This window comes from Cyphomyrmex costatus, unplaced genomic scaffold (assembly GCF_001594065.2).
Source record: "Cyphomyrmex costatus isolate MS0001 unplaced genomic scaffold, Ccosl1.0 scaffold452, whole genome shotgun sequence".
Lineage (NCBI taxonomy): Eukaryota > Metazoa > Arthropoda > Insecta > Hymenoptera > Formicidae > Cyphomyrmex > Cyphomyrmex costatus.
In genome coordinates this window covers 88,703-104,056 of record NW_017278768.1, presented here as the reverse complement: position 1 = coordinate 104,056, position 15,354 = coordinate 88,703, and the positions used below count along the sequence as shown (strand labels likewise).

The following is a 15,354-nucleotide window of genomic DNA, read 5'->3' as shown; positions in this document are numbered from 1 at the left end:
ATATGTTTTTATAAGAAAAAGAGTAATTATTGAAATGTGTATCTTATTTCTGAAAAGTAACATATAGAGAATATTTTGCTTTTATTTTTAATGACAGATTTGTACACTACTATAAATTTTTTTTCTTATCAAAATCATCAGATCATTGTTGCAACTTTTTAATTTTCAGTATCATAACTTTTAAATTAATTAGAGAACATGTTTCATTTATATATCTTAATTTTTAGAAATTAAGATAGAATTTTTTTATTAAAAGAGGTAGAGAAATCATCAGATTATTAAATAAATTTATGTAATTAAATGAAAAATTATACAGTAAAAAAAATGTAGACATTTTTGTATATAAATTCCTTTACATTTTATTCTATAAATAAAAATTGCATGTTGCAAAAATGATAAATATGATATTATTCTAAAATTAATTAATTTCGTTAATTATTTTCTTCTTGATTGTATTTTTTATTATAAGTACAGAACCCCTTACTCTCTATGTACAGTTTCAGTAGATCTATGAATTATTACAAAAAAATAAGTTTTGTAGTGTCGTATATAGAATTGAAACGTAGTATAAAATAATTTATGTGTGAGAAGATATTAAGTTATACTCTACCTTCACTTCCTGAGGTTATTCCTAAATCTGTACATGGCAACGTGAAGCTACAATCTTCTCTTGTTAGAGGGAGCGCAACAAACGCTGTTTTGCTGGCAGTACTATCTTCTCTTAATTAAAAAAATTACTAATAGTCTTTCGGTATGCATTTACATTACTTAACTGCATTTGTGTTGAGGTTTCACAGATTTATGTTAAAACTCAGTGAGTACTCTCATCGAAATAAGTTGAATATTCTCTGTCAGTATGTAAACGTTTTGATAAAAGTATATTATTTACTAATCTAGTTTATAGATACATGGACATGAAATGTTTAACAAGTCATGATCATGAATAATCATTTACTCTCATGTAATTTCTAACATTTTTTTTGAGTAATGGTGTGTGTGTGTGTGTGTGTGTGTGTGTGTGAATGAATGTATGTTTATATGAATATATATATACATATGAATATATATATATTTTTTAATAACAATTACGATTCATATATTTATCATGTAGTTTCGTACTTAATGACATTTTATTTATTTTAATCTGTTGTTAATCTCACCGTTGTATAGTTAAAACTTTGATTCAAGATAAACTAGACATTTCTTTTGCATATTTTGTCTAACATAGAGATGCAACATATTTGAATTTCTATTATTTTTATCTATATATATAATTCCAAAGAATAATTAAAATGTTGAAAATTTTAGAAACATGAAGAAAAGTGAAGAAGTAGTACAAATAATTTGCAGATTTCAAAGATAAGTACCACGATGTGTGGTTGGTGCGTAGGTGTGAGTGTGTGTGTGTGTACGCGCGCGCGTATAGTAGACGCTCTTTTATTTTTGTTATAAATACTGTACTATGTGTTGTTCAGTTTTTGAATTAACTAATTATATTGCGATTGCACTCTTATTTTCTATTTTTATGATAGTGTCACAGTATGTATACATTTTTCCATTCTTTATTACATCCTCTTAATCGTAAGTAGCTGTGAAAAATTGTGTTGCATAAAAAATTGTTATATTCTAGGACATTACATCAAGCTTCTTTTGCCTATCATTATGTCCTTTTTATCTTATTTCGCAAACTCGGAACACTGGTTAAAAAAGGATTCTAACCGTTCAATGTCTCTTGCACACTAAAAACCAAACAGGGAAATTCACTGAACCAAGTCTTTTTCCTTCGATCACACACATTATAACTTTATCTGAACAGTCGGATTGATTATATAATCTCTCGTTTGAACTCGTTCACATTCACGATGGACAAACACCAATTGTGATAGATTGAATTTGCTAGAAAAATTAGCGTCAATTTTATAAGTCAATATAACTTTGGCATTTGCTTTAGGTTACGCAACATAATTGTATTGATTTGCGTTGTCTTTGTCTCGCTCCATATAGTCTCTATCTATAAGAGACTCAATCCGCTTTTTCAAATCTGCTGGCTGAAAAAGGATACATATTCTGTGAACTGATATAAAAAATAAATACTGCATTGCACATTCAAGACAGTAGTTACAAATTAGGATTCCACACATTACTTATTTAGATTTCACATTTAAGCATGTGTATTGGTTATATAAATAAAGTTTATAAAAATGTAAATATTATTTATATTTTTAAACTTTATATAAATATTATATTTTTAATAATAGCATGCATAATATTTTAGATTGAGAACAAAACGATAGTATTTGACCTTAAACTCTCGTTTTTTACATTAAAAAAATGCTACACAAATATATATACCTTTACAGGAAACTTCAATTGATTATACAATTCACTGATGAGAAGATTATGGGTCAAAGTTTTTCTCATTTTCATAATTCTAACAATAGCAGCGTCTATTTGATATTGTCTGTCTTGATATACTCTTTCTTCTGTTGCTTTTTGTTCTTCATTCTGAAAAAATTCCATACATCTATATCTATAAGAATATTAAACTCTACTATTAAATAATGTAATTTTTTATACAAACATATGTACAAAATAAAAAGATAAAATATATTGGATTATTAAATGGCAAGTACCGTTTCTTTCATTTGGATTTGATTGATCTTAATTCTGAACAGTTTGTTTGTGAATTCTGCGTTAAAAACGAATCTATCATTATCGGCAACATCCCGACCACGCGGATTCTTTTGAAGAACACGAGCTTTTCCACATGCCAAGGACTGCAGTGTTCTTCTTAGTTCACCGTCTTCGATATTTGTAGCGGTTTTAATATCTTCTAACGAAAGGTTATCACTATCATTAAATAAAATTAAAACCAATGCTTGGAACAATGATACCTGCAGCTCCAAACAGGGAAATTCACTGAACCAAGTCTTTTTCCTTCGATCACACACATTATAACTTTATCTGAACAGTCGGATTGATTATATAATCTCTCGTTTGAACTCGTTCACATTCACGATGGACAAACACCAATTGTGATAGATTGAATTTGCTAGAAAAATTAGCGTCAATTTTATAAGTCAATATAACTTTGGCATTTGCTTTAGGTTACGCAACATAATTGTATTGATTTGCGTTGTCTTTGTCTCGCTCCATATAGTCTCTATCTATAAGAGACTCAATCCGCTTTTTCAAATCTGCTGGCTGAAAAAGGATACATATTCTGTGAACTGATATAAAAAATAAATACTGCATTGCACATTCAAGACAGTAGTTACAAATTAGGATTCCACACATTACTTATTTAGATTTCACATTTAAGCATGTGTATTGGTTATATAAATAAAGTTTATAAAAATGTAAATATTATTTATATTTTTAAACTTTATATAAATATTATATTTTTAATAATAGCATGCATAATATTTTAGATTGAGAACAAAACGATAGTATTTGACCTTAAACTCTCGTTTTTTACATTAAAAAAATGCTACACAAATATATATACCTTTACAGGAAACTTCAATTGATTATACAATTCACTGATGAGAAGATTATGGGTCAAAGTTTTTCTCATTTTCATAATTCTAACAATAGCAGCGTCTATTTGATATTGTCTGTCTTGATATACTCTTTCTTCTGTTGCTTTTTGTTCTTCATTCTGAAAAAATTCCATACATCTATATCTATAAGAATATTAAACTCTACTATTAAATAATGTAATTTTTTATACAAACATATGTACAAAATAAAAAGATAAAATATATTGGATTATTAAATGGCAAGTACCGTTTCTTTCATTTGGATTTGATTGATCTTAATTCTGAACAGTTTGTTTGTGAATTCTGCGTTAAAAACGAATCTATCATTATCGGCAACATCCCGACCACGCGGATTCTTTTGAAGAACACGAGCTTTTCCACATGCCAAGGACTGCAGTGTTCTTCTTAGTTCACCGTCTTCGATATTTGTAGCGGTTTTAATATCTTCTAACGAAAGGTTATCACTATCATTAAATAAAATTAAAACCAATGCTTGGAACAATGATACCTGCAGCTCTTTATTGCCCTATTTTCATATAAAAAATATTTGTTTAATTTAATTAATTAATAATTATATATTATATTATATATAAGAAGTATCGCTTTATTCAATACCTGGTTAAACCATGCTTTCAAAACGCAGTGTCCTAAGGTCGGTTGCCACTGCAATTTTCTACCGCTGTGTTTTCCTAAATAAAATTTATTAAACACGTCTTGATACTGTACCATCTCCATCGGTAGAGTGACTTCCATCACTGGATATGTAGGCCAATATCCCATAGTAAGTATAGATACAGTTAGATCTAGGTTATTTGCCACTAATTCACTCTGTAAGTTTCCTGCATACTGAAAACATAATAAATATTTAAAATAATACACTCTGTAAACTTAATGTTTAAATTATGAACAAATTTACATGATCTGATAAAGTTCCCGCACTTCAGCAATAAACGCAGATATGTCAAGTAATAAAATTTAATATTTTATTAAGTGAAATAGACCAAGAAATATTTAAACACAAATAGGAGAGAAAAATGTTTTTTTTTTTAATCAAAGCGAGTTTTGGTGCTTAATGTATTCATATGTGACTATACAAATATAGTTTTCAGTCGCATTGTTGTTAAATTGCATTGTAATTGTGAAATTATTATTTCAGTTTATGATTGTATTTCCGACAAATAATGCGCAGTATATAGAACTGAAATTTATATTTGTATATTTACATGAGTATTACGAAGCACCAAAACCAATGTTTTGAAAGGCATTCTTTCTATTTGTGTTAAATTATCTTTCAAAGTAGTCCTCCATAATCAACATACTTTATACATCTTTTATATAAAGTAAATATTTTTTAAGTCCGCAGTTGAAATGCTGTTTAAAGCACTCATTACATTTCTTTGCATGTCCTCGATGTCTTGAAAATATTTATTTTTGATGTTAGCTGCTAAGTTCAAAAACATCATGAAAGATAAACATTAAGAATTCAGAAAAATATGAGTGCTCTGAGTAGCATTCCAATTAGAGATAAAATTTTAAAGTTTTGAAGCTTTCTATCAAAGTGTGTGAGAAAAATGTATTTATGTCATAACTACTTTGATAAGATAAAATTAGGGTTGATAAAAAAACATATTTTAAACAGTTTAAAATATACTTAATCGATGTTTTTAACATCTTTTAAACATATTTTTTATAATACTATTTAAAATATGTTTAGCATTAAAAGCATGTTAAAAAAAAACTATTAGTCTTTACCAACTCTGCATAAAATATAATTTGTTATCTGAAATGCCTGTTTATCGCTGCAGTTTGGGAGCTTTATCAGATCATATTTATGAGTATTCTATATGTTTTGTACTAAATATAAAGTATTTTACAAATTACAAATTAAGTTTAATGCGTCTGCATATGTAAATGTGTATATAATACAAATCTCATAATGTACAAATGATTACTTTCCATACCTGTTTGAATGCAATATTAATATCTTTACTAAGTTCCATATCTTTAAACATTCCTTCCAATTTACTAGTAAAACCACCACCACATTCTTGTTTTAATTTAGATAACATTGACTTTTCAGCGTCTACAGAAGCCGACTTTCCCACTAACAAACGTTTGGCTAAATCCTTCTTATAAAACGCTTCGAAAACATCCTTTCCATGAATAAATCGGAAGAGTACCATAATCTTATCTAATAATCTCTCTAATTCCTCTTCTGTCGCTTCTTTATTACCTGCCCTTAGCTTACAATCAACAAATTTAGCTGAAATCATAAATATAGTGTTTTTAATCTGTTTTAGTATGTTTTCAAGTTTAAAAAAGAATGCTTTTAGATTAACAATATGACTGAGAATTTCTTAAATAATTATCTATATTGTCTTTTATTGTTTACAGTTAATATTATTACAAATGAATTGAAGATTTGAAGGACTCTTTTATTTAATAATAATTAACACGTTAAATAGGGCGAATAAGAGTCAAATTAAAATTTGAAATCTAAATCTGATAATTTATTCTAATATTATATATTGCGAAGAATATCACATAATTTTTGGTGTTTCGTCCCGGCTTCCACTACTGGACTCATCAGTAAGGCATTGTAGTGGAAGCCTACCTTATACGCCTTGGTAAGTTATTAAATCGAGATTCTATATAAAGAGATATACGCGTGTCTTAGCATTTGCGAGAATTTATGAATATCGATAGACCTCTGATGGCGAGTAATATTATTACATTAATATATTGTATATGGATTACCTATTAATTCTGCTGGTTTGTTTGCTCTTTGATTAATAAAAGCCTCGAAAGCTTCTTTCAAGCTGTTTGCAAATTTTTCATTTTTATGAAAGCATGTATTAACTATATTATCCATTTTATCTTTGAAATCTAAAAGTTCCTGTACCATCGTTTTATCTTTTTCGGGATCTATAACTATCGTTTTGCCTTTTTTCTAAAAAGATATAAAAAAAAATGATATATTATAGAAATTTGCTCATTACGTATGTAAAATAAAATTGTTAATATAACAAAAACGTACTTTGATATAACAATTAAAATTCAAACATAGCTCTACAAGGCCATTTTTTATCCGACTGTATAAGTTGTAAAGTAATGATAAATCGCTAATTCTATTTTCATCCAACAACCCACTTAAGCCTTTCTGTAAAATACTAGTAATATGTTCGGACAATAATTGTTTTTCTACAGTATGTATGAGTGACCATCTGAAAGTATAATTAATTTTATGAAATTGTATGTAATGATGTTCTATTTAATTACTGACAATGAGTCGTATTTGGTATGCATAATCTCATGTACATTAGTAATAAAAATAACTTACTTAGTTGATGTATCAAGATAATGCAACAGCCGTTCGTTCTCCTCTTGCAAACGCTTATCCACATGAGCTAAATATTCAGGAACATCGTGTTCGTTCATCAATCGTAAACCTTCGGCAGCATACAATCTTTCTGTAGCCACTAAAAACCTAAATAAAAGACTTATATAATAAAATATCCATATATCAAAATATTCACAGCGGCAAACAATATGATAAAATAGATTAAATACATTATTTATAAAGTTATATCAACTTGTTATTGATAATTAATATTACTGTATACAGGGGACAATCAACTGACGATACACGTTAAAGAACCCCGCACGTTTCTTATGGAAAAGTACTTTCGGTCAAAATAGCTGAAAATTTAGTATGTTATAGTTCATGGTGTCCTGATGAAAAGTCTCAATGGGCACGTGGTCCTAAAATCAACAGGTTCTGGGATATTGGAGCTCAAAGGCGACATTGGCCTCATATCGATTATTATGAAAAGTAACATATTGCTATGTTGCCTTCTAATATACAGTATAAATATTTCATTGGTATATAAAAAAACATGTTTTTACTTTCCACAAGGTTTAATAACAATAGAATCCAGTGCTTATTTATTATTATTTGTAGATCGTCGAAAACAACAATATGTCGAATGCGATTCAAAACCGAATGAAAACGAAAACAAAAGATTAACAGCCAAAACAAAACAAACCTTTAACGACCCTACGTTAACAATTCTCGTTTGACGTAGGCTGTGTTCCAAAATTGACTGCCAGTATTGAAAACCATAGTATTCGTGACATAAACTATAGATTTTTAGTACTGGCAGTCAATTTTGGAACACAGCCATAGATACATGTATTCCTCATACCCTGAACCTCTTAATGAACTTTTTACTTTGATATTGTATAGATGTTGCGTTATGAAGATAATAAATATATATTCTAGACAATAAAAATATGTTTTTTTATATACCAATGAAATATTTATACTGTACATTAGAAGGCAACATAGCAATATGTTACTTTTTATGGTAAAAGTGCATAAAAAGGGAGACCAGCGTTATGACCTTGACATATGTTGTCAAGGTCATGACCCTGAGTGACCTCCAACAAGTTTTAGCCGTCGTTCGCTATTCGTTAAGAAGTTATTAACAAAAAAGGATGGTAATTATTTACTTTAGGGGACCCAGTTCCGATGACCTTGACCTTATTTCATTTGACATATGTTGTCAAGGTCATGATTCTGAGCAACTTTGCCTTAACAACTAGGTGGCGGACTATAATTTTGGAGATATTCAGACTCAATAGTCTGGACTATTGTATACTATCAATAGTTAATACTATGGGTGTTCATTGTCCACACTATTCTTTTTAACAGTAGTGAAGCCCCTCCGCAGGGGGGGGGGCGAAACCTATTGCATTCACGCGAAGCGACTCTCACCCCACCTCTTCCTCTGCGAAGAAGCTCGTAACTTCCATGTCACCTTATGTTGTAAAGTAAATGCATGAATACAGTAGGTTCTGCCGCCCCCTCTCCGCGGGGGGCTCCACTACTGTTAAAAATAACCTAACCCAATCCATTTGTTGGTGTGGGATGGGCCTTGCTTCGCGTGGGAAGTCAAACACGTGCAACAAGCATGTCCAACAGTTAGGTTTTATTGAAGAATTTTTTTGTTAATAAGTTCTTAACGAATAGCGACGGCTAAAATTTGTTGGAGATCACTCAGGGTCATGACCTTGACAAAATATATCAAGGTTAATATCATAGCTCTAGCCTCCCTTTTTATGCACTTTTATCCTTTTCATAATAATCGATATGAGGCCGATGTCGCATTTGAGCTCTAATATCTCAGAACCTGTTGATTTTAGGACCACGTGCCCATTGAGATTTTTCATCAGGACACCATAAACCACAACATACTAAATTTTCAGCCATTTTGACCGAAAGTACTTTTCCATAAGAAACGTGCGAGGTCCTTTATCACAACATACTTCGTTTCGAAAGCCTCTTGGTAGATTTGTAGATCTGACAACATTCTCAACAGTGATTTGAGAAGCGTTCTATCTACAGTATCGCCTTGTCGTTCCTTTTCTATGAGCATAAGGAGACCTTCAACGGTACGCGTTTGTACTAAACTATTTAACACAATGTGTAATCTGAATAAATGCAATCCCATATCCCTGAAAGAAGAAATCAAATAAAATGTATGCATAATTAATTAATTATGATTTATTTATCACTCATATTTTAGCTTTATTACCATATCGATGAAATGCTCGGATTTTGTAAAACATATGTCCTATCAAGATATAGAAAGATGCTTCTAATCATAATCATTTGTCTGCAATGAGATTGCCAGCATTCGTTCATCTTCTTCAAAAATATATGTCTATCCATAGATTCTGCCAAAAACTGCTCAATATTAGCTTTTACATGAGATTCCGTCAGAATAGTTAAATTTGAATAAAGTGTCGATGCCATTTTATGATTACACATATTTTCAACTGCCTGATACAGTTCTTCCAGAGAATAGCGGATACTTTTGCTGGTTTGTATGGCAACCACAGCCTCCTGTAATTTTTCCCATGTCTCTTCTTGATAATTTTCTGGTAATTTAGGTTTATCTATGAAAAAAAAGTTATCATATTACAGAATAAATAGTAACGGAATAAAACTTGGTATATTTCCAATATTTCTTCAGAAACTTTTTGAGTAGAATTTCCTACAGTTAAACTTCTCATATGCTAATTCCTTCAAAGTTAATAAAAATAATCTTACATAATAATATATAAAAGCATGTATATACATAATAAAAATTATACACAATATACATGTATAATATAAAAAATTTAATTTATTTAATTGTATATAATTTTAAGATAATACTTTTTACACTATTTACAAATTAAACAAACAGCAGTTATTTCATATTATAATGCATGATCTACATAAATGCAAGAAAGGCGAAATGTCAAGTCAAACTTAAGTGTCCATTTATAGATTCTTGCATTGTAACATTATTGCAACAATCATCTATAAATAGACATTTAACGCGTCAACGTTTTTCATGTGAATCGCGTCGAATCACGCAGTTAATTACAATTAACTGCGTGATTTGAGATACATAAAAAAAGGAAACCGATCTATCGAATTATTTCAATCTACAACTAAGGTTATGTGTGGCTTCATTAAGTATAACGCAAGAATGTCTAAACCCGCGAAATATGGTCTAAAAAATTTGATTTGTGCCAAAAGAAAAAAAAAAACAAAAAGAAACAAACGACAAAAAAGAAAAGTCGAAATATTCTGGGGCTCGTTGTTCTCGGAAGATGAAGCAGCTGATGTTTGAGGTTAGGTTATGATTGGTTTGTGTGCTGCATCCGGTAACTTACTTCTAAAGTTCTTGATGACAAGCTTCTTCGCGGAACCTGGTTTTGCGTTCGCAAGGCTCGGCGAGATTTTGCTGACGCCGTTCGGATTACCGACTGTCAACGCCGAAAAGTTGGCCCGCTTTTGCGTGTCAGCCGTAGCGGCAGCGGCAGCGGCAGACGCCGTGTCCGTCATGATGATCTTGTCAATCCTAATCGCGTCGGTTTCGTCCGGATGCGCAATACTCACGGCTGCCAGCTTGCAGCACTCAGCTGCGCTCGCGTACTTCAACACCGCCGTATGATTGACGACGGCAGCAACGGCGGCGACGGTGGCGACGATGGTGGCCACCTTCTTCACCCGTTTATCACACGGAACTTGGATATCGCAATACCTAGATATATACGCGCATCCTTTGATGCTGCTTTTTAATGCAATGTAGAGGAACGCAGCGTCCAATTACACACATCACAAACAAGAGCGTTCCTCTTTCTTTCTCTCTCACATTGAGTATATATTTTGTTTTGCTCTACTACCGCTACTCTGCAGCATGCGTTTACTACGTTCTATATGTAATATGTATGTATACAGTGGAAAAAATGTATTAGGGGTTACGCAGAATAAAAAGAACAGAGAATAAGAATTTCAACCTATCAGAAATTATATACTGTGGAATAAACAGTATCCATAGTATATATGTATATACATATGTATACATAGTATATACAGTCCATAGTATATATAATGGCTGTTTTCCGCAAAGCGCATATGCGCGCATTCCCCTATAGTATACGTGACACACACTATATAAAATGCATGCATATTGCGTGCATATGCGCTTTACGGAACGCAACTAATATTCCAAAGTATATGATTTCTGATAGGTTGAAATTCTTAGGCTAATTTTAGAATGTGCTTTTTGTTTCCTGTTTCTTGTTGTTTGTCTCTTGCCTTCAAGATCAAAAAGCCAAGAGACAAACAGAGATAAACAGCAAGAAACAGGAAACAAAAAGCACATTGTAGAATTAGCCTTATGGCTCCCGCAGCAGAACGCGACAACGCTTGCCGCGCGGCGGAAGTTGCCGCAATAGCCAATCAGCGTCTCGCCAGCAAGATATTGATTGGTTATCGTGTCAACTTCCGCCGCGCGGCAAGCGTTTCCGCTTTCTGTCTGCGGGAGCCATTAGGGATGCGCAGAATAAAAGGAACAGAGAATAGAGAATAAAGCGGGGAGCACACACTTTTGCATAACGCATAAACCATATACATAAAGAATTTGATTGGTCTATTGACTCATGCATAAGAAAATGGGCCAATGAAATTCCTTATGCATATGCTTTATGCGTTATGCAAAAGTGTGTGTTGGGGCTCATAGGCTGCGGTCGAGTTGCCACTATGAATGCTTTGAAGCGTTTCTTGATTGGTCAGTTTGTGTAACTCTTTCTTTTGATTGGTCAATCAAACGCTTCAAAGCATTCGTAGTGGCAACTCGACCGCAGCCATAAAATCAGGAGAGTTGCGCTATTGGATATACTAAGCTTGTTCTTTTTGCCTGCACTGTCTGCACCATTTCAGACACTGCAATAAGTTGAAGTGAAACAAACGTATATCTATTTCACTTCAACTTATTGCACTGTGGGCACCCGACACAGTGCAGAGAAAAAGAACAGGGCTACTGTGTCATTGGTCGCGTTCAGCAGACTCAACTGTTGCGGAGCGGATCCGTGAGCGCTCGCTGCTATTGGATGATCTAAAAGAATATACCAATAGCAGCGAATGCTCACGGACCCGCTCCGCAACAGTTGAGTCTGCTGAACTAGTGACCCTGTAATAGGGTCACTATGCTGAACGTGACCCAAGAAGACTAGAACCAGTCCACAGTATATACAGTAGCGCAACTCTCATGATTTCACCGTAGCTAAAAATGAACTGCACATGCGCGACCGAGGCGCGTAACCAATCAGGGCAATAGATATTTTATCTCACTTCTTCTTTCTATTGTCGGTGTCTGTCAGTCCCATTGAAATGTCCAAATAAGGCATTTAAAGGACAATTTAACGGAAAGTAGCGGGAACGCGACGAATTTTATGTGAAAAACAGTGAGAATAGTGCTACGTGTGATAAAGTGATAAGTGATACGTGTTTAATTATAATAATTATTCAGTGTATTCAGACGTGTTTTCAGAAAGTGTAAAAAAACAGAGAGCGTAGACCGAGTTAGCTTTACGGAGAATAGGTTATCTGTACAAAAATAGTACAGATTTCAGATTCTCTTGAAGCACTTTGATCTTAGCTTTCTGTTACAGATATTTGGAGAGATTTTAAAAAGCGGAAGAAATGTGTTATTTATAAATAAGAATCAATTACTCGATGAGTAGGTTACATTCTGAAAACCATTTGAAAAAAACTGTTGCAACTTTTTAATTGATACTGACTGTAGTATATAATATAATATAATTGTCATTGTAAATAAAAAAGTTAAATTACAAAATTATGAGAGAGAAAGAGAGAGAGAGAGTATTCTTGCATTTCCTAATATCTGCGGTTACTATATTCAATATGAAAAAAATATAATAAATATAAGTAATTTTATTCGAGCCATATGATATTTCAAAAATAATGAAATACCACATTAATTATATATCCGAGCAAAATAAGTCATCATTGTATCAAAATAATGTCAAAATTATTACAAAATGATCATTAAAAGTCATTTTTCAATCATTTTAATGTCATTTTGACTTTATTGTGACTTCTTGTTCTAATTGCGTATATATATGCTATACATAGAATATTGCTATACTACAATTAATTAATAATAATATATTTTGTGTGTATATTTAATTGCAAAATATAGGCTGCTTTCCAGCTACGACACAAGTAGACACTGTGTAACACAGTGAATCATTGCATCCCTGTTGTTTGCCTACGTTAAACGAGAATGAAATGATTCTCTGTGTTACACAGTGTCTGATTCTGTCCTTGCTGGAAAGCACCCATAGTGTTAAGAAGTAAATGTGCATCATATATGTTTAATTTTTATTTCATTTTCTCTTTCAAATGCGTCTCGTTTTTCACTGTGAGTATTAAAAATCTATATAGTGTAAACGAGAACTGTAGATTTTCTGTATTCGCTGTGAATAATGGAATAAATTAAGATAATTTTATAAAAGTTACTTGTTAGTACGCGTATTAAAAATGTTCAAATGTGCAAATTAGGTTAGGACATTGTTAGAACATAAATTAGAAAGAGAGAAAAGGTTATAAACAGAGAGCAGAAGTGAGATAGAATACAGTGCCCTGATTGGTTACGCGCCTCGGTCGCGCATGTGCAGTTCATTTTTAGCTACGGTAACATCAAAGATGCCGACAGAGAGTTGCGCTACTGTATATACTGTGACCAGTCTTTTTTACGTGACCATTGCGCCAATATCAGTTGAAGTTTATCTGTATATCTACTAAATTCCTGCAACATTTATTATAAGACGTGATCTGGCCGTATTGCCTCCGCTTACTCGGTCCAAGGAGGCAGGAGCCATTAACTAAAAAGTTGAACATAACTAAGCTAAATGATCGTTCTGTACCTACTTCAAATAGCATAAAATAGTCGTTAATAACTGTTTTCCATATTATTACGACTACATTCAGGTTAGTCGAATTTTACAATTTGCAAAATACCACTATTAAGTCACAGCATATCTATTAAATATATATATATATATATTAGGATATTTATAAAGATATTTCAAAAAAAAGAATTATCTTTTTATACATAGAATATTACAATTTTGATTAAATCTGTCGATATTACGTAATCGTATAAATTAAAATTTTAAAGGTGATATCACATTTTAGAAATAAGAAAGGGAGATTAGGTTTATCTTTGGTCTATTATCTGTTTCTGCACTAGACTGCACTAGAACTCTTTCTCGCTTTCAACAAATATCAAATATATATCTGTCTTATTATAAGTTCCAACAGTACACTAGTTCAGCTACAGAAAATAGACCTTTTATTAGCTTTTTTTTAGATTATTGTTCGTAAATGGGCTAACGCAATGATGGTTTATATCTGTAACATACTATTTTTTATTGATCAAGTTTGTATATTTTTCTGAGGTTATAGTTACATAATTGTGAATCGTGTAAATACAATTTTTGAAAATGTACTTTTGCTCATTTAAAAATAAACTTCAAGTTAACGTTAATAAAGTTGTTTAGTGAGTGATGGGGTAAGGGGAATGTCTGATTTCTTTACTAGAATGTATGTTGTATTTATTGTCTAACCCCCGTATTCATAGTCAGACCTTATACTTAAGGCTTCCTTAAATTTATCTTCAGATGATCTACGAATTATTTTATTGGCTACTGAGTATCTAAAGATAAATTTAAGGAAGCCTTTAAGTATAAGGTCTGACTATGAATACGGGGGTAAAGTTCATAATTTTGTCACACATATATATTATATATATATACATACTGTTGAATTATTTAATTGGAAAATGTGGAAATGAAGAAGAATTTTATTTTACTTCTCTTCAACTTTACAAAAATAGCCAAGAAAGAGACTTGATTTACAATAAATCTTAATCCATTCATGACCCATATATACACATATATAGCCTTTTCTATCATTCTAAACTCAGCCTATTACTAGTAACATTTACAATACAATAATAAGTAATTGACCACTTCTTATCCCCTATATGTATCTTTGGACAGGAAAATGTGGAAATGTAATTCATAATATATAATAATTTATATTCTTAATGCATTAACCCAGCTAGCAAGCTCACGTGATAATGACGTGATTATGAAGTGATTTTTATGACAATGCCGTCAAGTGACATAAATGGAACGTTATTTTGATGTCATTTGTAATACCAAAAGTTGACGTCACCGATATGACGTCAACTAGATGTTACATTGACGTCATATATATGCAGGGAATGGAAAGTTACTTTTTAAAAGTAACTAGTTACAGTTACTCGTTACCGAGTAAAAAATGTAACTAGTTACAGTTACAGTTATCGCTTTTTAAAAGTAACTCGTTACAGTTACCGTTACTTGAAAAATAACTTTTCGTTACTTTTCCGTTACTTTTTTA

General features: G+C 31.6%; 3 protein-coding genes across 3 annotated transcripts in view; 1 reads left to right on the top strand and 2 right to left on the bottom strand.

Moving 5' to 3' along the window:
- Positions 1-1,388: 1,388 nt before the first annotated feature.
- On the bottom strand, positions 1,389-2,887 carry LOC108777645 (cullin-4A-like). The gene is made up of 3 exons (XM_018544586.1): positions 2,634-2,887; positions 2,353-2,505; positions 1,389-2,048 (listed from the first exon to the last, which is right to left on the bottom strand). The coding sequence occupies exons 1-3, from the start codon at positions 2,643-2,645 to the stop codon at positions 1,953-1,955; spliced, it is 261 nt and encodes an 86-aa protein (XP_018400088.1). The 5' UTR covers positions 2,646-2,887; the 3' UTR covers positions 1,389-1,952.
- Positions 2,888-2,922: 35 nt separating this feature from the next.
- Cul4 (cullin 4) lies at positions 2,923-10,443 on the bottom strand. The gene is made up of 11 exons (XM_018544576.1): positions 10,272-10,443; positions 9,140-9,503; positions 8,871-9,059; positions 6,883-7,029; positions 6,580-6,766; positions 6,300-6,492; positions 5,504-5,805; positions 4,158-4,388; positions 3,790-4,068; positions 3,509-3,661; positions 2,923-3,204 (listed from the first exon to the last, which is right to left on the bottom strand). The coding sequence occupies exons 1-11, from the start codon at positions 10,441-10,443 to the stop codon at positions 3,109-3,111; spliced, it is 2,313 nt and encodes a 770-aa protein (XP_018400078.1). The 3' UTR covers positions 2,923-3,108.
- Positions 10,444-13,707: 3,264 nt separating this feature from the next.
- LOC108777636 (cytochrome c oxidase assembly factor 6 homolog) overlaps positions 13,708-15,354 on the top strand; it is a 17,755-nt gene continuing 16,108 nt past the window's right edge. The window contains exon 1 of the mRNA XM_018544574.1: positions 13,708-13,896. The gene's annotated coding sequence lies outside the window, so the exon portion shown is untranslated. The remainder of the gene's footprint in view (positions 13,897-15,354) is intronic.